This window comes from Lycium barbarum, chromosome 12, assembly GCF_019175385.1.
Source record: "Lycium barbarum isolate Lr01 chromosome 12, ASM1917538v2, whole genome shotgun sequence".
In the NCBI taxonomy this organism is placed as follows: domain Eukaryota; kingdom Viridiplantae; phylum Streptophyta; class Magnoliopsida; order Solanales; family Solanaceae; genus Lycium; species Lycium barbarum.
Window position 1 is genome coordinate 89,695,705 of NC_083348.1, and position 25,139 is coordinate 89,720,843.

Consider the following 25,139-nt stretch of genomic DNA (forward strand, 5'->3'; position numbering starts at 1 on the left):
CTCAATTTTTTCTCCGGTGATCTTTTGATTTTCGCCACCTGTTAATTACTTAATCTGATAGCCAGTATTTTTTTTTTTCTTACTTTATACACCAATGCAATTTTTCTAAGATCTAAATTCAACCACATTTAACCTTCTCGTCACCCTAGGTTGTAATTCAGAGCTTACATCCAGAAAATCTTGTGAAAACTTTGAATTGTCACTTGTCAGCATATATATACCAGAAGTTTGTGCTGACACTTTTTGCTTTTCGAGATTCATGTAATTTTTCATAAGAATTGTATTTATACTCCATTCTTCGTATAGTTTTTGAATATATAAATTTTAATTTTATACTATAAATTGACCTACTTCAATCTAACTTTAAAGTTTAACCAAACTTGGAACAACGTTTACGCAGACCTTATTCCTACTTTGAGAGATAGAGAGGCTATTTCTGATATCCTTGGCTCAAAAGAATATTAATCATTAGATTAAGTAGGGACAAGTGGCAGAAATCAATATAGATGCCCCTGAGAAAACTTGAGCAAATTAATATACTGGAGGAGATCTCTTCCCGATTGAGAGTGCTACTTTAGAGTTCTTTCCTTAACGGTGCTTATACAACACATAGATTAGAAGTTTTGTTATATTTCGTTTGTCCTAATTTATGTGACACTTTCTGCTTTTTAAATTCAAATTATGTGAACTTTGACCAATATTTTAGAATATATTTTTTAATTATATTGACATGAGAAGAATTGCAGCTTATAATACCTTTTATATTGCTTTTGAGTGTTTAAATTTTGATTCTAAAATATTGAGTTGATATAATTCAATTGTATCTCGACGATATACAACAGTAAGAGTAGTTAAACTACATTGTTGTGTACTATAAAGGTACAAACATGTGAACTGTATACCTCGACGGTATATAAGTACATATCTTTTGAATATTTTTATAAATATAATTTTGAAATAGGTATAATTATATTATTTTTAAAAATGAGTATTTTTTGGGTAATTATTTTTTATTGCACGGACATTTTTGTTAATTGAATCTAATGTTCTGCAGGCCAAGAAGTTGGGTAACGTTTAGTTGGGTTATGTATGTATTGGATCATAATTGGGACTAGTGCTATAGTCGAAGAATTTGACAATTTGATTAGTACTGACAGTTCCTGGCCCACAAAAAATATGAGTGATTTATGGGTCATTTGCACTTTTGTCCCAATTTTGTGCTGGTCTTTATTTTGGCCCTTCAAATGGGCTGGTCTTTATTCTCTGTCCTTAGCAATCAAACCTATGTCTAGGGGCATAAGTTATGCATGTACTATCTTCAAGTTATGCCAACACCAATAAAGAACTTATGCCCCTATAGTCATAAGTGCGATTTTGAAGGAAAAAACTTAAAGACAAGTTCATTTAAAGGGAAAAAAAATTAAAGACCAGTCCGTTTGAAGGGAAAACCGTGCAATTACTTCGTGATTTGTAAGGTATCTTTTTATCTCACAAAAATATAGATCTAAATTTTGTGAATCCAAATGTATCAGATTTCGATTCACCTTGGTGTGAGACAAAAGAGTACCTCACACAACTATTGTTAGTTACATGAGACACATAACGTGACAAAGAGTTGAAGACTGTATGAAAAATAAAAGGAAATAAAATAGAAAGAATAAATATTAGTTCCGCTGTTAACGGGAAAAGTTAGATATAGGCTTGACTAAGAATTATTGAGAATCTTCTTCGATTACCTGATTTGAACCATTACCCCATTAAATTAAATTGAGACATTATTGTCAGAGATAGGGCAACAATTTTAGGCTTGGTATCGTTCGCGGCAACCGTCTATCCTCGATGTATATATATATATATATAGGAAAATTTAAACTTTATGGGTGTGTTTGGTACGAAGGAAAATGTTTTCATGATTTTCTTATTTATTTTCTTGTATTTAGTACATAAACAGAAAATATTATCCTAAAAGTATTTATGTATAATTTAGGCAATCACTATGGACGTTGTAGGTGGGCGTAGGGGTGTGGGGATGTTAAGATGGGGGTTGTGGTGGTGGCGGGGTGTGTTTAAGGATGGGAAGATCAGACAATCAACATGGGATGTTTCCCTAGTAGATTCTACTAAGGAAGTCATCTTCCTTATTTTCCTCCATACCAAACACATGCCATATATATTGTGATTTAGGGAATCATTCGGCCCTCTAGCTCCACCCTTGGACCAAGTCATCTATAATTTTACCCTTATTAACCACCTTAACAAAAACATAGCTGGTAATTGTTCATGCTCATTCATAGAAAACATATTCAACTCCTTTACTTGGTGTAATTTCATTTTGCAGTCATTTTGGAGTTTGTTTATTTTATTTTATTTTATAATTCTTATTTTAACTTAATGCCAATCATAGAGTCCGCCAAAAACGACCTTAATTGCCTCGTTGTGAATTGGGATACACAAGATTTTGGTCACTACGGTCTCTCGTGAAGTGATCATAATAAACTATAGTTGAGGAGCAACCTCCCCTCCTTAATATTGATAATCTGACTACATTTGAGAATCATTGGCTGATCATGAATTCGACTATTAAAGTAAATTAGAAGGCCTGCGAAGTAAATGGTAGAGGATAAAATGGTCTAGAAGACTTTGACGGAAACATTATCATTCGACTAATCAGGGACAGATGAATCTGTCAATTCATGACTGTTAGATTAAATGTACACCGACATTTACCGAACTTGTAATTATCAATTTGATTTTTTTTTAAAAAAACTCGTAAGAGCCTACGTAACCAAGATGTCTTGGCTCTTAAATAGGACTACCGTCCAAATGGGTTCAGGGCCCAGGCGAAGACGAAGTAAACGGCAAAAGTCGGTAATTGTTTAACTTGAACTTGTGTGGAAAATCTAGCTCTTCAAGACTTGACTTATAATTACTTGAAATTTCTTCATGTTGAAAAGTCTTATCCACTACACTTGGTTCCAAAAGATAATCTTGTCTAATTTTGCCATATCTACGTGTTCGTTAGGTGAAACATGTAGTTTTCTCCAGAATAGCCGTTGCAGTCATACGATTACGTGTGAGAAAATTCCTTTGTCAGTAATAGTAGTACTAATTTTGTCAAAAAAAAAATAAAATTTGAAGTTCTTATAACAATATATTCCGCACTTTTACAGTAAACGAAGGGTAAAAATTAAAAACCACCAATTGAAGGGGCAAAAATTAAAGACCAGTGCCTTTGAAGGACAATCCGTGCAAAAAAAGGGACAAATTTGATACCCCGGCACTAGGCATTTTGTTGGATCGGAACAGCAATGTCTTCTTAGTAACAAATAGGGATTATGGTAGGGTGACAAAACTATTGACTAGACTTGGTTTACAAGATGAACTCAGTCTAATTTCACTACGTCAAGTGAGGTTTTTAGTGAGATCTGAATTCTGTTTAGTATATGGTGAAGTTACCACACATTAGATTGTGATATCGATATACATTTTGTCATATCTAAAACGCCTATGTTACTACAGGTGAAGAGAAAATTCTGTATTTAGATTCTTGACATTTGTTTCGGCTATTTATGATGACACACATACATGACCCAATCAAAGAAGCAAACTTGACAATTACAATTCTGTGGAAAACTGGGAGAGTACAAATTAATCGTAGAGGGTTAAAGTGTTCACTGTTCAAACTTTTTGTCGTAGTTCCATAATATCATCTAAAAGGTAGTCAACTTTTCATTAAATATGAATGAAAAAAATAAATACTTTAATACAATAATTTCCCAAACTGAACATTCCAGCATGGTTGGCATTCTGACAAGTTGTCATTAATAAGACGCACGTATATCCAGATCGACAGCTAATTTCTCCTTTAAAAAATTCAAAAGATTTGTCAAGCTTCAATCTTGCACGTGCTTCAAATTCAATTTATTAGTTACAGCTTGTAGTAGCAACAAGAGTACTGCTAATGCCGTTGAAAGTCGAAGAAACGAATGAACATAACTCTTTACACTTTCAATTAAAATTGACAATATTATTCTACTCCATAATTTATTTAATCATGATTATAAACAGAGGCGGAGCCAAGATTTGAAGATTTTGGATTCGGGATTCAAATTCTTTAAACTTAATGGGTTCTAAATTACTCCCTCCGGATCGAAAAGAGTTTCCACTTAGCCATTTGCACACCCCTTTAGAAAATACTAACTTCTAAACAAGGTAATTTGAATAAATTGCCTTTAATTAAATAGATATTGAATTTCATCACATAACACTATATAGGGGCAAATCTGAAAAAATAAGGTTAATTCTTTCTTAATTTGATAAGTGAACACTCTTTTTGATCTAAGAAAAAAAATGTTAAGTGAACATTCTTTTTGATCTGGAGAGAGTAATAATTTGTACATATTTGATAAGCTAAGTTGCTCGGACTCTCCAAAATGGTTGTCGCACTCGTGTTGGATCCTCCAAAAATGCACTACTTTTGGAGGATCCGACATGTATCCGTCGACATTTTTGAAGAGTCCGAGTAACATAGTTGACAAGAAATCTAATACAAATATACGATTCGGGCCAAAACAACTGGGTTCGGCCAAACCCACGCCAGAAGAGCTAGCTCCGCCACCGTTAGAATTTTAGGTGAAAACAAACTAACAACTACTACCGGTCAATTTTGTATTACTGCAGAGACCTAAATCAAGAAAAAGCCAGCAGGATGCAAGCCAATCAATAATGACATATTTCAACAACTTGTAAACAGAAACCCAACCAAAAAAAACTGAAAAATGAAAGGAAGACCAGTACTATTCTGTAGTAATTTGAATAACAAGGTAATGGGGGTTATTCAGCTGCTTGTAGCAATTATCACTGCAGTTCTACTTATCACAACTTTGTTCATGTCCAGAGAGATTAAGCTGCAGGACATTGGAAAAAAGCCTCAGTTGAACACATTATCCAGCTGCAATTTCTTTTCAGGTAAATGGGTATTTGATAATCAATCTCGCCCTCTTTATAATGGGTCGAATTGTTCGTTCATTTCATTCTTGGATGATGGAATGGCTTGTCAGAGTTATGGGAGAAAAGACCTCAACTACCTCTATTGGAAATGGCAACCCCATGATTGTGACCTTCCAAGGTAGTAGTAGTATTTTTCTGTTTTTCTTCTATTTTTTCGGCTTTTGGTTCTTGGGTATTGTTTGTTTTGGATTGTAATTCTTGATTTTGGCAAAGATTTAATGCCACAGCAATGTTGGAGAAGTTGAGGAACAAGAGGCTTGTGTATGTGGGAGATTCACTCAATAGGAATCAGTGGGTTTCAATGGTGTGCATGCTAGAGTCATCAATCCATGCTCATCTCAAACATGTTCACTTCAATGGTTCTTTGGTCACATTAAAAGCTATTGTGAGTTTCAACTTTGCTAGTATTTGGTTTTTGAAGCTTGAAAATGCAGTGGGCTTAGATCTTGTTTCAAAAATTGGTGAAGGAATACAATGCTACCATTGATTTCTACTGGGCACCATTGTTGGTGGAATCTAATTGCGATGATGCATGGCATCATCGTGTGAAGGATCGCGTACTGAGAGTTGATTCAATAGAGAAACATGCTAGATTTTGGGAAGATGCTGATGTACTTGTCTTTAATTCCTATTTATGGTGGAGACTGGATTTGACTGTTCTGTGAGTACTTAGCCTTGCAACCTTTAACCACTCATATGAAGTACTTAATTTCAAAGATTTTAGGCATAATATCATGTCCATTAAATATGATAGATTGTGTAATTTCAGGTGGGGATCGTTTGAAAGTACAGATGCAAAGTATGAACAATTAGGGATGCTGCATACATACGAATTGGGGCTTAAGACATGGACGGATTGGTTGGACACTCATGTCAACCGCACCAAAACTAGAGTTTTCTTTGTTAGCATGTCACCCACGCACAGCAGGTATATAATTCACAACTTCTCTTTATAAAAGTTTTTGTAATTGCACCATTGAACCAGAAGCGGGTTTGAAGTTTATAAGTTTCTATAATAATCTCAAGTTAATACTATCATAATAATTGTGTCAATTGCAAATATTTATAGAATTTAGTGATTTCTTAATATGTATACAAGAACTGGGAAAAGCTAATAAGTTCACCTGAACCCGTAACTGACCCTCTAGATCTGCAGTTGCATTGAACACGCTATAACAACACCACTTACTACTAAGCTTCAACCCAAGCTAGTAGGGTCGGTTGTATGAAACCTCAATATCATATGCTCCATTTAGGGTCCATAATATTTCAATACTCCGTAAAGAGTTTTCTAAACATTAGGAGTAATCTAAAATACTCTAGTAAGCACTAGTCTTCTACTAGTTGGTATCACCTGTACGGATTTGTTAACTTCTGTTTCTGTTTATCTTTTGCTAGATCTGTCGGGACTCAAGATATTCTAGATCTTTTGAGATACTAACTTCTTTGCATATGATTTTTGGTCTACCTCTCCTTGTTTTGACACACTTATTATATGATTTTAAAAAATATGAAAACAGGTTATCCAATTAATCATAGTAGTAACAATGGTTTAGCAAATATGACTGATAAATATAATGGCAGGGGTGAAGAGTGGGGGAAGGCAGAGGGTAAGAATTGCTACAATGAAGCAGAGCCAATTTCTAATGTCTCTGAGTATTGGGGATCAGAATCAGATCCAGAAATGATGAGATTGGTGGAAGTAGCCATCAAGAAATTGAATGAGAGAAGTGGTATCAAAGCAGATTTGCTAAACATTACTCAACTTTCTGAATATAGAAAAGAAGCTCATCCATCCATCTACAGAAAGCACTGGGATCCTCTAACCAAAGAACAATTGACAAATCCAAGTAGTTATGCAGATTGTACACATTGGTGTCTTCCTGGAGTCCCTGATGTTTGGAATCATTTTTTATATGCATACCTTCTTTACTTGTGACCAGTGTGGAATGAGGCTAGTTCTTACAAAAGCGGTAAGAATGTAACTGGATCATTTGTTCTTTTAATGAAGATTCTTTGTGTTGTTAAAAGTTTGAACAATGAAGATTAATGACAAGTGCCAAATTGATCAAGTCATGTAGGAACAGACCTAAAGAGTTTATCAGTCTTTACGATGTTTTGAATTGCTCTATCACATTTATTTCTGGAACATCTGCTCTGTGCTCAATTAGTGCATTGCACCATGTCCTTAGAGCAGTTAACATTAGAGACTTGGTACACAGTCCGCAAGCGAAGTGCGTAAGCGCCCACTGATAGCAGAGAAGGTTACCGTTGGCAATGTAGCTGAAGACACAACCCAAACAAGCCAATCCGGGGTTACTGTTAAGCAGTCTCATTGGCTACATAATTAAAAGGTGCCAATCCCTCTAGGGAGATGTAGGAGAAAGTGTAGATATAGCAAAAGAGGTCGTATGTAAAATAATCTAAGGGAAGAAAAAATTAAAGACGGAAAAAGCTCAAATATGCCATCGAACTATCAGAAAAGACTCATTCATGGCACTCGTTAACAGTTGGGCTCAAAAATGCCACCGCCGTTACCATCTTGGGTCATATATGCCATTAGAAAAGATTGAGGTTTATACTGAAATTGAAAAAGGCTCAAATATGCCACTAAACTGCGAAATGACTCATATATGTCACTCGTAAAATGAAGGGCTTACATAATGAACACGTACAAAACCTGATAGTAATAGAGTTCTGTTATGGAGTAATGGCATATATGACCCAAAATGGCAATGGCGGTGACATTTTTGACCCCAACTATTAACGAGTGGCATGAATGAACCTTTTCTAATAGTTCGATGGTATATTTGAGCCTTTTCTGAAGTTAAGATCTAAGAATTCTGAAGACAGAGGAGAGAAGTGAACATTAAGGGCGCTTGGTTCGAAACCAGGATAATCCACGATTATAGTCCCAAGATTATACTCTGGATAATCAATCGCACCTTTTATATGGAGTAAGTTATAGCAAATTCTGGTATAAAACTGATATTGGTTTTAACTAATACCTCCAACCAAACACTTTACAAATCTTATTGTAAAATTCATACTAGATAACCCACCTAATCCCTTAAACCAAACGGCCCCGAAGGAATCGAAAGATCAAAAGAATTAACTTTTGTTCTCTGTAATACGATGATTGCACAAGAAACTACCCAAATAACAAGGGGAAAAAAAATAGAACAATAAGGAAAATTTGATACTAACAGAAACTAAAGATTCCTCCGACACTTTTTGTATAGCAATGCACATAAGCAGAGCTCACTATTTGGGAGATTATAGATCAATTTAGATAATTGTAAATTTTACACGATTAGAAGATTATTAAAAGTTACTCGTACAAGAGGAGAAAGGAACATAGAGAACATTATCTTGTTGTTCGGGAGATTAGAGCCCAAAATCTCAAGAAATCAAAACTTTAAGGTTTCATTGTAAAAGAGAAGTAATGGAACGAAATTATTATGATACCTCACGTTCACAATCAATTTTTTTGCCTTGTGTATGATAGTCTCTGTTAAAATCAGTGAGAAGGGCTTGAGTAATTCAAGGGGCTACACTTTGAGTTCAGAATACTTCAATGCATAGTTAGACTTTTTGATAAATTTAAGAGTTGCTATTTAATTTTACCAGCCGATGCGACTCTTGAATAGTTTATTCAAAACTTTCGCAAACGTAGAGATCTAAAATGTGCATTTGTTCAAACTTTAAATCGAAAACCATTAAAAGGAGCAAAAATAAGGAAAACAAAAGAAATAAGTAATGAATACAACTTTTATTAATCGGAATAAAGAAAAATCCTTTTCATTTGCCACTTTGATAAGGCATTGAGCCGACATTCTCTCCATCTCAATTTATGTGATATAGGTTGATTAGACACGAAATTTAAGATAAAAAAAATATTGTAGTTTGACTACTCTCTCCATCCCAATTTGTATAAATCATTTCATTAATAGTAAAAAGGAAAAATTTAAATTAAAGAATTTCTAAATTTAAAAAATACATCATTCTTTTTTAGACGAATTAAAAAGAAAAGTGTATAACATTGAGTAATAAATTTACACGGAGAGATACTTTCGCTTTCAATAAAGTTCAAAAGCACTTGCCCCTCCTCGATCTCGCTCATGCTTACACCACAGTTTAAAAACAACTAACTAATTCTTTTCTTCGTTGATTGATATTTCAAATTAAAGTATTAAAATAATACTCCTAATTTATCTTCATTTAATAACAAGTTAGTATCATATTAAACTCTAAAAATGGAATGGTTCCTGAATTTAAATTTTTAAGTTTGTGAGAATAAAGAAAAGGTATCAAATATTTTAGGCTGGTGGAAAGAGGATGTCGAATAAATTGGGAATGATAAAGCAATATTAGTAAGGAATTTGTTATTGCTGCAGAGACAAAAGGCACCTGGTCCCAAATCAGTCCCAAATTTGGGTTGTTGCACTTGGGGGTCAAAATAATCAGCCTAGTTGGTTGCTTCTTTGACAAGCTCCCCATTTTCATCTCACACCACTACTTCCATTTCCCACCAATTCCAAAGAGGAAACCCACCGCAAAAAAAGAAAGCAAAAGCCTGAAAAAGCATAGGAAACCAATTAAGGGAATGGGTATTCAGCTAAGTTTTCAGTTATTGATAGCAATTATTACTGCTGTTCTAGTCATTACAGCTTTGTCTATGTCTAGAGGGATTAGGGAAGCTCCAAAGTTAATTGAGAAGGAGACCAAGAAAAGCTCATTATCTAGCTGCAATTTCTATTCTGGGAAATGGGTATTTGATAACCAATCTATCCCTCTTTATAATGGGACAAAGTGTTCTTTCATGGATGATGGAATGGCTTGTGAGAAGTATGGTAGAAAGAATCTTGATTATCTTTATTGGAAATGGCAACCCAATGATTGTGACCTTCCAAGGTACAGTATTATTCTGTTTTTCTCTTACTTTTTTTTTTCTTGGGTATTTGGTTTTAATTCTTGATTTTGCAAAGATTTAATGCCACGGCGATGTTGGAGAAGTTGAGGAACAGACGGGTTGTTTATGTGGGAGATTCACTCAACAGGAATCAATGGGTTTCAATGGTCTGCATATTAGAGTCACAAATACCTAATCGTCTCAAGTATGTTCACTATAATGGCTCTTTGGTCACCTTTAAAGCTATTGTAAGTTTTAATAATTGCTTCTCCAAAACCCCATCTTACTTGTTTGATTGCAGTTGCTAATTAGTTTTTGTTTGTGAACATTGGTGAAGGAATACAATGCTACTATTGATTTCTATTGGGCACCATTGTTAGTTGAATCAAATTGCGACGATCCATCGTATCATCGTGTGGACGAGCGCATAGTGAGAGTCAATTCTATAGAGAAGCATGCCAGAATTTGGAAAGATGCTGATGTGCTTCTCTTTAATTCTTATCTATGGTGGAGATTGAATTTGAAGGTTCTGTGAGTACATCTTTGCAACCTTTGGCCATTCATAAGAAATTATGGTCCTTAATTTCAAGATTTTAGGCGTAAGGTGTTCATTAATATGAGAGTGATTTGTGTAATTCCAGGTGGGGATCTTTTGATAGTGCAAATGCAAAGTATGAACATTTGGGGATGTTGCGTACATACGAATTGGGGCTACAGACATGGGCAGATTGGTTGGAAACTCATGTTAACCGCACCAAGACTAAAGTTTTCTTTGTTAGCTTGTCACCCACTCACAGCAGGTATGTAATATTACTTTTTTCGGTCCCAAATATTAGTCGATTTAGCAAATAGAATTTGTTTCCACGTTTTAGAAAAACAAGAAGTCAGTGCTGTTTTCTCAATGTGCTCTTACTGTTAAAATTAGTGAAGTGATATTAAGTGTGACATATTAGGAGATAAATGGTGGTTTCGACAATACTCTCACCACTAAGCTATTCCTGAAGTAGTATAATGGACTCATCATTTTTACAGATGCTTGGCCATTTCTGAACAACCTTTATAACTTCAGTGCCCTCAACAACCCTTACTAGAAGAAATTATTAATTGCATCTTTGATTGCCTCCTACAACATGAAACCAAGGGTGGGATGGCAAGTCCAAGAAAATAAGTATAAATAAGTTGGAGCTGATGTCAAGTTCCGTGTTGTAGTAAGTCTCCTGTGATATTAGATCATGTCATGATTCTTCTTTTAAATTTGACTTTGGGGTTTGTACTTTGTATATAGCTAGTTCATTTTTGACTTTCAATTAGTTTATGAGTTCACGCATACTGACTGAGTCATAGGAGTACTAATTTAATGAAGAAACATAAAATGGCAGGGGAGAAGATTGGGGGAAGGCAAATGGTCTGAATTGCTACGACGAAGCAGAGCCAAATTCTAATGCAGCGTATTGGGGATCAGATTCAGATTCAGAAATGATGAAATTGGTCCTTCTTCGGAAAACTCGAGTTGGCTACCACCAATCTAAAAGCCTTTGCGAATTCCAGGAGTGCGACTACTCCTCCATTCCTGTCCCCGAAGCCAAACCCCCCATGCACATCGTCATAACCCCTCGAAACAGACCCAATGTGCCCATTGAAATCTCCTCCTACGAATAACTTCTCAGTAGGCGGTATACTACCCACAACTTCGTCCAAGTCCTCCCAAAAGCGTCTCTTTTCCTCCTCGTCCAATCCCGCTTGCGGCGTGTAAGCACTAATTTTCAAAAGAAGAAAAAAAAAAGTTTCTAGCCTGTTCATCTTCTTGTTAACCCTCATTAAAAAAAACAATAACAAAAAAAAAAAATCAGCCTTCACCTATGTTCATCTTCTTCTTGCAATCTTGATGGTGGCAAAACCAAAGCCATCTCTCTAAATCTTCTTTCAACAATAAACATACCAATGCAGCACAACAAAAAAACCAATACCCAACCATTACCCTTCTTTTCCACACATTAACTGAAAATTCAAAAAGAGTTAAACCTAAACCCCCCAAAACACATCAATTTCTAAATTCTTCCACAAAATTAATCACAATCCTACACCAAAAATTACCAAAGGGACGAGCCAAAATTCCCAATTTATGTTCTTTCTTTCTTCTTCTTCTCCATCCATTAAAACCCCCCATTCATGACCCCACCCGAAAAGTTTGAAACAAAAATATTGACGACTTTATAAGAATGAAAGTGAGGTAAGGCATCAGATACAAATTACTTTTACTAATAAAAAATAAACATTCAGATTAGATTTTTAGTGGGAAATGCATTGATTTTGATACCTCCCTCAATATTTGGACAGTTTCTATATCTTCACACACTTGAGAGAATAGATTGACATAAAATAGTTTGTATAAGGATAGTTTAGATGTGGATATTTTAGGTATGTGGTTGTAACAAAATAAGCTTAATTATCTGTTGGTTTTTGGTGGATGGTGGTGGCTGGAAGAGGGAGATGGCAGGGTGGAGGGAGAAGAGAAAGGTTTGTTTTTTTTTTTGTTTTTTTTTTTTTTTCTCTTAGAGTTTAAGTTTGGTGCACTGTCAGTAAAAAGTTTTACACCATCAGGTAACTTTAAAGATAATTACCATAATTTTCTTAAGTAATAATTTTTTACCTTTTTCAAAAATTACAATTAAAAGTAATTTGACTTCTAATTATAATGTAATTGAAATTCTTTCCTAGTTTTAAGACTATTTCCTTTCCCAGTCTAAGACTCTTCTCTCTTTATCGTATTGTCATGGCAGTGACGGAGCAGCGATGTTGCAGTTATTTTCTTTTCCTCTTTTTATTCCTTCCTTTTTTTTCCTTAAATTATTCCGTTCATCAATCATTTTTATTGGTTTCAAGAAAGCCTAATTGGACATTCTCACTTATAAGAATAAAATAATAATGTGTAATCAGGAAGATGATATGAAATATATATATATGGAAGATGGAGGAAATTATCCAAGAAACTTTCAGTGTTCTATGGGGAATACAACAATGGAAAATGAGACTAACACTTCAAAAAGCACTTAATTTTCATGGCAAAATACCAATGAATCCTACAAATAAGGAACAAAATAAAAATTCGTCCAAAAAAGGTAGCTATGATTAATCTAGATATGATTTTTTTTTTTGGAAAAGTGCAATTGTTGTGGGCTGAAAGAAGAATGCAAAAAAGACTGCATAGTCTAGGAGAAAGAAATGGGTCTGTATGTGTGTAGACGAAGGAGAAAGAGAGGCAGATGGTGGTGGAAGAAGCCAATGAAAAAGAAAATGGTTGGACTATTTGCCAGACAAGGAGGGCGAAGGGGAGAGAAAGAAAAAAACCAGTATTAGTGTTTAATGTTTTTAGAGAAAAAAAAAATATTAAGAAAAACTTGGTAACCTGCAACAGCATGTCAATATTATCTGATGGTGTAAATTTTTCTATACACTGACAGTGCACCAAATTAATTTTTTTTTTTTAATAAGAAAAAGGAATAAATTTGTTTTTTTCACAAAGCTATTTTAAAAAAAAAAAATGATGATATGTCATTAGTTTATCTAGGTGGATTTGACGTGTCGTTCATGTCAGGGCGAGTGAACCACACACAACATCAGAGGGGTATAAAATACTAGTTTTGATTGAGTCAGTAAATCCCTAAATGACATAACAATGGACAACTACAAGAGCCTCCACGCTTTTCCGCCAAATTAAAACAGAAAAGTATACATTAACTTGCTCATGCATGTTACTTCCAAACTATGGGGTCATTGACTTTGCCCGTGAATTCATGTATCTAGATGCTTTCCTATGGTCTGAAGCCATATCAATTGCACCTAGTCATCAATTTTGCTAGTGTGAATCTTTAACATATTAATGTTAAACACGACAAAGTCAATTATTAATATAAAATGCCAAATCAGAGCCAACACAAAAAGGTATAAGTACTATAGGAATAAATGATAACACTGATATAAGAATATTTTTTTCCTTCAAGGCGCGTATGTGCCCTCGTCTAAAAGATCAAATTTTATGCGAGACACGTTTAATTTATTTACAATGTGAGACGAGGACTTGTGGTCGCATTTGTTTAATTAGACAGAATGAAATGGTAATGCAAAACATTTTAAAGTAAAACACTCGAATAAGGAACAAAAAAGCCAAAAACGAGTATGCACAGTTGCACACCGTTACACGTGATTAATCTTTTTTCTTCGGTTTTAAAGCATGAAATGAAGTACATATTTAAGGTTAGTAGTAGATATTATAATTTAGTTGTTAATCTATTGCTAAATAGATCGTAAGTAGCTAATAGAATATTTTGATAACCTGGCATTTGTAAATCACTAAATAAAATTAGCTACGAACTTTTACTATATAAATAGCTACAACGTTTGTCGCTAATTTTCATTTTTTTTTTGTGTATGTGTTTTATTTAAGCTGTTCGTAACTTAACCATGATTAATATATAATCTTATTCCTATGTATCACTTAACCAATAGAAAATTAACAATAGTTCGGTAAATAGTGTACCGTGTACGAGTAAGTTTTCCAGTATGCATGCGTATTTATTTTTCCGTTTATTTTTTTTTATTGTGTCAATGAATTTGGATGGGCATTGCACAACCGGGACCACAGACCCACTTGTGCAGTGGAAATTAAGTGTTCACATAACTTATGTAATACTACTATATGTAAGCAGTGACCAATCTAGCATAGAAAGTGAGGGTTTCAATTGAATCAATAACTATCCGCGCGAAATATAAATTTATATGTAAAAAATTATTAAAATTGTAATAAATAATATATATGAATTCATAACTTTAAAAATATAATGAGTTTAGTATAAAAATTTTAAAATTAAACCCCTAAAATTTAAATTCTGAATCTGTCTCTGTATTTAAGATGCACAATAAAAATCTTTTACACTAATATTATATGACTTATTATACTTGTTTAAATGTCAATTGTGAATTTGTCCCCACTCAGCCTCTTATGTTGACACCATTACTCAAGTTATGCACTTTCTTTTAGAGGTTTGTGGAGAAAATGCGAAGGACTGGAAAGGAACAATTAGGGGTCGTTTGGTAGCTGGTAGTTGGTTTATTATATTAAAAGTTAATAAATATTATATACTTCTTAAAATTAATTTGTTTGCAATTAAATTAAAATATTATTTATTTAAAAAATATTAAAATATTTATTAAAAAAATTATATAAAAATATGGTTTAGAAAGGGAAAGTATTCAAGTGGGGAATGATAAGGGTAATATTGTCATTTCGAATTTTAATTCATGTATTAGTTATTTCATCTTCTAACCCACATAAAATAATAGATATATTTCCCTGTATACAATTTTGATTTTGCTTTCTATATATAGATGCTAGAGCATGAACTTGAGGGGCCTGCTCTGTCGTTACTATGGATTCTGGAAGCAATTAATAGTATGAGGATTCGAAATGGTTTTGAATATCTAGTAAGTAGACAAAAGATGGTTCGTTAATGGAAAAAGACCACTCAATATATATTCTTCTTCAATTATTTACTAATAAGTCAAGTCTCTATTAAAATGAGACTTTAAATCTCATGATCAGATCCAAGTAGAAGAAATAAGTAAAGGAATTAATATTTGTAGATACTTAGCAGGCAAGCTTAATAAGTCAACCAAGTCTATGTCCGTAAGGGACATAATTCAGGAACTACGTCTTCTTTATTTTTTTATCTTTTATTTTTTAATTTATGGGTAAAAAGGATAAAACCCTTCTTCTACGCATCAATTAGTTTGCGTGAATGAATGAGGTTCGCCTTGTTGACTTGGTTGAGATCAAGTTTCTAACATGCATGGTAGACCAAGATTGTCCCCACTACTAGAAATAGTAGTTTTTCCTACCAACATTAAGAAATTTGCGATATATCAAGATTTTCTCACCTCATTCCTACTGAACCAGCTCACTGGAAAAATGCATAGTAGGAAATAGGTTGCTGTTGAAACGTTGGGAAACTTCCTAATTTTTTTCTCGTAAAAACACTACTATTTAGGTTATTTCACACCGACATTCAGTGAAAAATTTGTGCTATAAGACATGATTTCCCACCTCATTCCCACCGAACCAGCTCACTGTGAAAATGAATAGTGAAAACTAGGTTCCCATTGAAATGCTAGGAAAATTCTTTTTCGTGTGAAAACACTACTACTTAAGTTTCTCTAACGGACATTCAACAAGAATAGCACTAAATATTTTTTAGTGGGAAAATAGTAATTTTTTTGGTAGTGCCCTTATTAGCCTTCTGAGTTCATACGAGATCCATGCCTATCTACATTGATAATTCCGGGGAAGATCTTAAAGAAATCAATGGCTCCCTGCTTACTTTAATTTGCCTTCAGTAAATTAATTTGCAGAAAGAAGGGTTATATATATCTCCAAAGAACTCTTATACAGAAAGAGTGTGTGTGTGCGTGTGTATATATATATATATATATATATATATATATATATATATATATATATTGAATGGAGAAGTGCAACTACTTTCGGCTAAACGTTGCAACAGAAATTTTACTAAGGATGTTCAAGGTTTAATATATGTATGTATAAAGTGAATTTTCAGCCTATGTATATGATTCTCTCAGAAAGGATGTTAAACTGACTATCCTTCGCTCTATGTGACCGCACCACTAAGACAGACTAAGTATATATGAAACTAGGTATACGATAATGGAAAGTTCAACGATACATGCAAGTATTGCAGATAAAGTAGATATAGTACATGTTATACTCCGATCCCTCCACCCCAAAGATGTGTCACTTTTGCTGACCGTTGATTCTCGAAAAGCGAAAACTGACACATATTTTAGGACGGAGGGGAATAGATGATATAATCTTAATTAATCATCGACTTACGAGTAATTGAAAGGAGGAAATTGACACTTACAACATCACCAGGGGAGACTCCAAGCTGAGAAAGAGAAGAAGCAAGCTTGACCCATCTTCCATGCAACTCTTCCCATGAATAACTTATATTTCCATGAATTAAGGCTACCTTTTTGCGGTAAACAAATGCAGCAAGTTCCACAAAACTTAGAGGTGTCAACGCAACGGTATGTGGTTTGCAGGGCAAAGTACCAATCCCTCCATGTTTTTCTCTCACGTTGTGGACGAGTGACTCCACAGTTGCTATTGCTCTACCCTATTTATAGTTGTAACGTAACTATAGAATATCAAAATGATACTACTAATTAAAAAACTAGTTCTAAGAGCCAGACGCCAGAAATTCGACCACTCAACATTTTCTTTTTGAATTGTTATTGCCTTCTACTTTAGTGCTACTCCTTCGGTCCCGGTTTGTTTGACACTTTTCGTTTTTTGAGAGTTAAATTAGTTATTTTTTTACCGTAATTTTTTTATATGTCTTTTAAATATTTTAAATTGTTAATTACGGTGACTTTCCAAATATGTAAATTTTATTTCAAAAAATTTAAAGATTCTATGTTCGAACACAGAATCAAAATTAAAATTTTGATATCTTATTTTGGGACCCATCTTATATTTATACCTCATTAGCAGTCAATGTTGAGCGCATGATGTAATATTGTAATGTGGAAATATATTGTAATTCATTTTAAATTCCTCAAGATCATAACACCGCGTTTTGACGTGGCCGCTAAATGAATCGGACATTTTAAGGAATGTTATTTTAGATGAAAAAAGCTTCAAAGTTTGGCTGACGTGCCAAGGATTAAAATAGATAATGACTTCATCGTCATTCGTCAAGCTGATTGCTTGCTTAGTTCTGTCATTATCAATAATACAAACTTTTTGTTAAGCTGATTGCTTGCTTAGTTCCATAATCATCAATTATACGAATTACATATATGCCAAACCGACTAATATTCCACTCTCGAAATATATACTCCATATACTAATAATAATGAGTATATAATGGATCTAAGGTTGACCTTACTTATAACCGCGCGCTATACCGTGTCTTAGATCTACCAATGCTTAAAAAATCAATTTGATGGAGAATCTTTATGCACTTTTATTTTTAATACATACTTTGCTATCTAAATGCATCAATGTGAAGAGAAGGAATTGCACAGAAACTTCTTAAAAAGATTAAGATGGAATCAGCTCGTGGAAATAAAATCTTATACTTTTAATGAGATAGTTTAATTCAGTTACGATATGGCTCTGCTCGTGAGGGGTTGAGATCACCTCTAGTACATTTTGCTCAATTTTTTCTCCGGTGATCTTTTGATTTTCGCCACCTGTTAATTACTTAATCTGATGGCCAGTATTTTTTTTCTTACTTTATACACCAATGCAAATTTTCTAAGATCTAAATTCAACCACATTTAACCTTCTCGTCACCCTAGGTTGTAATTCAGAGCTTACATCCAGAAAATCTTGTGAAAACTTTGAATTGTCACTTGTCAGCATATATATACCTGAAGTTTGTGCTGACACTTTTTGCTTTTCGAGATTCATGTAATTTTTCATAAGAATTGTATTTATACTCCATTCTTCATATAGTTTTTGAATATATAAATTTTAATTTTAAACTATAAATTGATCTACTTCAATTTAACTTTAAAGTTTAACCAAACCGGGAACAACGTCAGTATAATTTCACAAATGGGATCTGGGAAGGATAGTGTGTACGCAGACCTTATTCCTACTTTGAGAGATAGAGAGGCTATTTCTGATATCCTTGGCTCAAAAGAATATTAATCATTAGATTAAGTAGGGACAAGTGGCAGAAATCAATATAGATGCCCCGGAGAAAACTTGAGCAAATTAATATACTGGAGGAGATCTCTTCCCGATTGAGAGTGCTACTTTAGAGTTCTTTCCTTAACGGTGCTTATACAACACATAGATTAGAAGTTTTGTTATACTTCATCTGTCCTAATTTATGTGACACTTTCTGCTTTTCAAATTCAAATTATGTAAACTTTGACTAATATTTTAGAATATATTTTTTAATTATATTGACATGAGAAGAATTGCAGCTTATAGTACCTTTTATATTGCTTTTGGGTGTTTAAATTTTGATTCTAAAATATTGAGTTTGATATAATTCAATTGTATCTCGACGATATACAATAGTCAGAGTAGTTAAATCACATTGTTGTGTACTATAAAGGTACAAACATGTGAACTGTATACCTCGACAGTATATAAGTACATATCTTTTGAATATTTTTATAAATATAATTTTGAAATAGGTATAATTATATTATTTTTAAAAATGAGTATTTTAAATTGCAATTTGGTTTTTGCAAGTTAAAATATTGAAAAGATCCCATTTAGAAATAGCAAAAGACAGAAAGAATACACTCAGGATGCGGTAGTCATATAAATATAGACAAATACATAATTTTTATATCAAATTTGAAAGGGAAAGTAAAAGAAAATATGCTACCTTTAAAGTTTAAACCAATCACCACATAATGTCACCTTCTCATCTTAATTAAATTGTCAAAATTGAAATTCGTATTGAAACTTCATATGTCGCTTTTGGATAGGATGATCACTGAAACACCCATAGTGCCATAAACTTTGGTAATCTAAACCTGACGACCAAAAGGGTATAGGAGGTCAGAGTCGTGGAATTGAAGTTATAACACCTACCACATATGCTTGATAGAGAAGATGAACGGAGCAATTCGTGTTGATAACGTATTGTAAAATCATTTTAAAAGAGTTAGTACAACATATCAAAAGATGAAGCAAGAATAATAAAGAGATAAAGAGAGACAAGATATGAGAGTTTTCTTATTCATCCAAGTATATATTCAAGTGTTGTTCAAGTCACTACAATATGAATCCCTATGCCTCTATTTATAATGGTGCATAGAGGCATATAAAAGGGTAGTTATAAATATGACATTCAACATATGAGAATGTGGGGAAGATCATGGGTGAAGTGGGAGACAATCCATTAAACCTTTGAGATCAGGGAGGAAGTGAGAATTTATTTCTAGAGTGATGGGCATCCACACTTAATATTTCATAACATGAGGTAATTATTTTTTATTGCACGGACATTTTTGTTAATTGAATCTAATGTTCTGCAGGCCAAGAAGTTGGGTAACGTTTAGTTGGGTTATGTATGTATTGGATCATAATTGGGACTAGTGCTATAGCTGAAGAATTTGACAATTTGATTAGTACTGACAGTTCCTGGCCCACAAAAAATATGAGTGATTTATGGGTCATTTGCACTTTTGTCCCAATTTTGTGCTGGTCTTTATTTTGGCCCTTCAAATGGGCTGGTCTTTATTTTCTGTCCTTAGCAATCAAACCTATGCCTAGGGGCAAAAGTTATGCATGTACTATCTTCAAGTTATGCTAACACCAATAAAGAACTTATGCCCCTATAGTCATAAGTGCGATTTTGAAAGGCAAAATTTAAAAACAAGTCCATTTGAAGGGAAAAAAATTAAAGACCAGTCCGTTTGAAGGGAAAACCGTGCAATTACTTCGTGATTTGTAAGGTATTTTTTTGTCTCACAAAAATATAGATCTAAATTTTGTGAATCCAAATGTATCAAATTTCGATTCACCTTGGTGTGAGACAAAAGAGTACCTCACACAACTATTGTTAGTTACATGAGACACATAACGTGACAAAGAGTTGAAGACTATATGAAAAATAAAAGGAAATAAAATAGAAAGAATAAATATTAGTTCCGCTGTTAACGGGAAAAGTTAGATATAGGCTTGACTAAGAATTATTGAGCATCTTCTTCGATTACCTGATTTGAACCATTACCCCATTAAATTAAATTGAGACATTATTGTCAGAGATAGGGCAACAATTTTAGGCTTGGTATCGTTCGCGACAACCGTCTATCTATATATATATATATATATATATATATATATATATATATATATATATATATATATATATATATATATATGAAAATTTAAACTTTATGGGTGTGTTTGGTACGAAGGAAAATGTTTTCATGATTTTCTTATTTATTTTCTTGTATTTAGTACATAAACAGAAAATATTATCCTAAAATTATTTATGTATAATTTAGACAATCACTATGGAAGTTGCAGGTGGCCGTAGGGGTGTGGGGATGTTAAGATGGGGGTTGTGGTGGTGGCAGGGTGTGTTTAAGGATGGGAAGATCATACAATCAACATGGGATGTTTCTCTAGTAGATTCTACTAAGGAAGTCATCTTCCTTATTTTCCTCCATACCAAACACATGCCATATATATTGTGATTTAGGGAATCATTCGGCCCTCTAGCTCCACCCTTGGACCAAGTCATCTATGATTTTACCCTTATTAACCACCTTAACAAAAACATAGCTGGTAATTGTTCATGCTCATTCATAGAAAACATATTCAACTCCTTTACTTGGTGTAATTTCATTTTGCAGTCATTTTGGAGTCTGTTTATTTTATTTTATTTTATTTTATAATTCTTATTTTAACTTAATGCCAATCATAGGGTCCGCCAAAAACGACCTTAATTGCCTCGTTGTGAATTGGGATACACAAGATTTTGGTCACTACGGTCTCTCGTGAAGTGATCATAAACTATAGTTGAGGAGCAACCTCCCCTCCTTAATATTGATAATCTGACTACATTTGAGAATCATTGGCTGATCATGAATTCGACTATTAAGGTAAATTAGAAGGCCTACGAAGTAAATGGTAGAGGATAAAATGGTCTAGAAGACTTTGACGGAAACATTATCATTCGACTAATCAGGGACAGATGAATCTGTCAATTCATAACTGTTAGATTAAATGTACACCGACATTTACCGAACTTGTAATTATCAATTTGGATTTTTTTTTTAAAACTCGTAAGAGCCTACGTAACCAAGATGTCTTGGCTCTTAAATAGGACTACCGTCCAAATGGGTTCAGGGCCCAGGCGAAGACGAAGTAAACGGCAAAAGTCGGTAATTGTTTAACTTGAACTTGTGTGGAAAATCTAGCTCTTCAAGACTTTGACTTATAATTACTTGAAATTTCTTCATGTTGAAAAGTCTTATCCACTACACTTGTTTCCAAAAGATAATCTTGTCTAATTTTGCCATAGCTACGTGTTCGTTAGGTGAAACATGTAGTTTTCTTCATGTTGAAAAGTCTTATCCACTACACTTGGTTCCAAAAGATAATCTTGTCTAATTTTGCCATAGCTACGTGTTCGTTAGGTGAAACATGTAATTTTCTCCAGAATAGCAGTTGAAGTCATACGATTACGCGTGAGAAAATGCCTTTGTCAGTAATAGTAGTACTAATTTTATCAAAAAACAAATAAAAAAAATTGAAGTTCTTATAATAATATATTCCGCACTTTTAAAGTAAAATTTGAATTAAATTTATATTCAAAATAAAGTTATGTTTTGATTAAAAAATAAAACACTTAAACAAGCATAAAAACATAGTTAGAAAATATAGGAGAAAGAGTAGTTGTAAATTGGTGAAACTTTAAACAGTCATAACTTTGCGCTCGGATATCCGATTTATGCAATTTTTTTTTGATTTTGCATATTTTTCCGAGATCTAGCAGCGCAAGCCGGGCCGATTTTCTAGAAAACCTCTTTTTTCCCTTCCAATTTTAATTTTCCCCCAAATTGGCGGGAAATTTTTAGTTTTCTTTACTTATAATATGATGATGCGCAATAGACTTCAACATAAAAATTTCGGAGTAATGTAGCTGTGAATGTCAATTTCACTTATGTGGTTTCAATTTTTGAAAATAAAGCTCACTAATTTTCTCAACATATAGGATAAAACTAATTTTATTTCGAAAATTGATTCACGAAATGCAAAAAAAAAAACAGTTTTTTTCATTAATTTCATGAAATGCAAAAAAAAAAAAAAAAAAAAAATTTCATTAGTTTCACGAATTGCAAAAATAAAATAAAAAATTGTTGCGTTTCGTGAATTGCACAACAAAATGCAAAAAAAAAATAATTTGTTGCATTTCGCTACACATGTAGCGAAATGCAACAATTCATTCGGCACCGGAATAGTGTGAGTGTGGGTCCAACGAAATACCCATTTTGGTCTAAAAAAAAAATATACTATTTTGAGCTAATGGCTGCAAAAATAACCATTTTGGCTCCGGACTCAAATTTTCTACTTTATATACTGATCCTTCTATTGTGAATAAGAGAAAAAGTAGTGTTTTTAGATACGAGTTACTCCGTCTTAAGCAGTACATGGTGAAACTTTGTATTTATCCCCTTGCTATTTTTCTTGGAAGAACTCCGGACAATTCTTCACAGTATCGGCCATTTATGATGACACACGTAAATGACCTAAACAAGAAGCAAACTTGGCTGCTATATTTCCGTGGAAAATTGACATAGTAGTACAAATTAATCAAAACATCATTTAACATTATTAGTTGAAAAGTCTCTGCTCACTTTAATCTGATAACTATAAAGGCCCACCTACATAACTAAACATTAAACTCAAAAAACATAAGAAAGGACAGAGAAAAAAAATGGAGTTCTTTGGATCATCACTGGCATTTTCTTGTCTCTTTTTCTTGTTCCTAACAGGAACTTTGGCACAAGATATTGGTTCAATTATAACCAGGGACTTGTTCGAAAAGATGCTGAGTTTTAGGAACAACAATCAATGTCCTGCGAAGGGATTCTACACTTATGATGCATTCATAGCTGCAGCCAATTCCTTCCCAGGTTTTGGTACTACTGGTGATGATACTGCTCGAAAGAAGGACATCGCTGCCTTTTTCGGTCAAACTTCTCACGAAACTAATGGTAATTTGGCTTATCCCTCTATCCTTGTAATTTAATCTGTTGTACCGAGTTGTATTGTCTTATCTAGGTTACTAATTCCATTTATTACTAGCAGTTACCGGTAGTTATCTTTTAAGTGATCTGATTGTGTGTACAACAAACAACAACAACATACCCAGTATATATTCATCTGGTGGAGTCTGAGGAGGGTCGAGTGTATGCAGACCTTACCGGTTGTTTTCGATAGACCCTCGGCTCAAGTGATCTGATTGTGTGTAAAAATTGAAATATATAAGTGAACCCTTTGCTCTTTCGCAGGCGGTGCTTCAGGAACATATGAAGGAGGATATTGCTATGTTAGGCAAATCGAGCAGTCAGACAGATATTATGGTAGAGGACCCATCCAATTGACAAGGTAAGACAGATGAATAGAATACCAATCATTAAAACGTTACCTTAAAATTAATCCTGATAGTCAACAACAACATACTCAGCGTAATTTCACAAGTGGGGTTTAGGGATAGAGTGCATGCAGACTTTACCCCTACCTTGGTAGGTAGAGAGGTTGTTTCCGATAGACCCTCAGCTCCAAGCCTGATAATCAATTTCTTTATAAAGATAATAAGAGGAGGGGAATCTATATAGTGTCTTGATGACTGATTTTGAAATTAATGATAAACTTTTGCAGCCAAGCTAACTACGACCGAGCTGGAAGGGGTATTAGAGAAGACCTAGTGAATAACCCTGATTTGGTAGCTACAGATGCTACAATATCATTCAAAACAGCAATATGGTTCTGGATGACACCACAGGATAATAAGCCATCATGCCACGACGTTATCATTGGGCGATGGACGCCGTCAGCAGCAGATATATCGGCAAATCGACAACCTGGCTACGGTGTCATTACCAACATCATTAACGGTGGACTTGAATGTGGCATGGGTCAGAAAGAGGAAGTGGAAAATCGAATTGGATTTTACAGGAGGTATTGTAGTATGTTGAATGTTGCCCCTGGAGACAACTTGGACTGTTACAATCAAAGGAACTTCGCCCAGGGCTAGACTAGAATGGAAATCGTGTTATGTATTACTCATCAAGATGTTAGTCCACAAGTTATATTTGGCTTTAATGAATAAAGGGATTGTGTATGCCCGTTTAAAATAGGTGATATATTGCTATTTATCTTCCTGAAAAGAACCACTAATTCCTCTATGGAGCGCTTCGAGTGAAGCTGTTGTAGAAGTGAAAGTAAAAGTTCTATTCAGAAATAAAAGTTTCTTGCACCACGTCAGAGACTCGGAATATATATGATTTATGTTGTAGATTTTGATTTTTTTTAAAAGAAAAGTTTAAATCAAATTGATATCAACTGCACCATATAAGATATAACATGTACAAATTCAACTACTTTCTCTCTCATGTTTTTCGAGTAAAAATTGTACACTTTTATAGTGGG

At 33.8% G+C, this 25,139-nt stretch overlaps 3 protein-coding genes and 1 long non-coding RNA gene across 8 annotated transcripts; 3 read left to right on the forward strand and 1 right to left on the reverse strand.

Moving 5' to 3' along the window:
- Nucleotides 1–4,642: 4,642 nt before the first annotated feature.
- Nucleotides 4,643–7,082, forward strand: LOC132622715 (protein trichome birefringence-like 34). Of its 3 annotated transcripts, XM_060337369.1 has the most exons (6): nt 4,672–4,823; nt 4,898–5,128; nt 5,238–5,395; nt 5,478–5,671; nt 5,780–5,938; nt 6,595–7,082. In XM_060337369.1, the coding sequence occupies exons 2-6, from the start codon at nt 5,008–5,010 to the stop codon at nt 6,947–6,949; spliced, it is 987 nt and encodes a 328-aa protein (XP_060193352.1). In that variant the 5' UTR covers nt 4,672–4,823; nt 4,898–5,007; the 3' UTR covers nt 6,950–7,082. The 3 variants fall into 3 exon arrangements, with proteins under 3 accessions (XP_060193350.1, XP_060193352.1, XP_060193351.1); XM_060337367.1 differs by having other exon boundaries at nt 4,643–5,128; nt 5,224–5,395; XM_060337368.1 differs by lacking the exon at nt 4,672–4,823 and having other exon boundaries at nt 4,863–5,128.
- A 1,760-nt stretch (nt 7,083–8,842) lies between these two features.
- On the forward strand, nt 8,843–11,768 carry LOC132622716 (protein trichome birefringence-like 34). 2 transcript variants are annotated; one of them, XM_060337371.1, is made up of 5 exons: nt 8,843–9,924; nt 9,999–10,170; nt 10,260–10,453; nt 10,564–10,722; nt 10,955–11,418. In XM_060337371.1, exons 1-5 carry the CDS (start codon nt 9,617–9,619, stop codon nt 10,983–10,985), a joined length of 864 nt encoding a protein of 287 aa, XP_060193354.1. In that variant the 5' UTR covers nt 8,843–9,616; the 3' UTR covers nt 10,986–11,418. The 2 variants fall into 2 exon arrangements, with proteins under 2 accessions (XP_060193354.1, XP_060193353.1); XM_060337370.1 differs by having other exon boundaries at nt 8,847–9,924; nt 11,302–11,768.
- On the reverse strand, nt 11,311–17,496 carry LOC132622717 (uncharacterized). 2 transcript variants are annotated; one of them, XR_009575972.1, is made up of 2 exons: nt 16,861–17,496; nt 11,311–11,839 (listed from the first exon to the last, which is right to left on the reverse strand). It is a non-coding gene; the product is annotated as an uncharacterized LOC132622717 (long non-coding RNA). The 2 variants fall into 2 exon arrangements; XR_009575973.1 differs by having other exon boundaries at nt 11,311–11,842.
- A 5,872-nt stretch (nt 17,497–23,368) lies between these two features.
- LOC132621322 (acidic endochitinase pcht28-like) lies at nt 23,369–24,969 on the forward strand. Its single transcript, XM_060335544.1, has 3 exons — nt 23,369–23,701; nt 23,999–24,095; nt 24,369–24,969. Exons 1-3 carry the CDS (start codon nt 23,422–23,424, stop codon nt 24,742–24,744), a joined length of 753 nt encoding a protein of 250 aa, XP_060191527.1. The 5' UTR covers nt 23,369–23,421; the 3' UTR covers nt 24,745–24,969.
- Nucleotides 24,970–25,139: the final 170 nt, after the last annotated feature.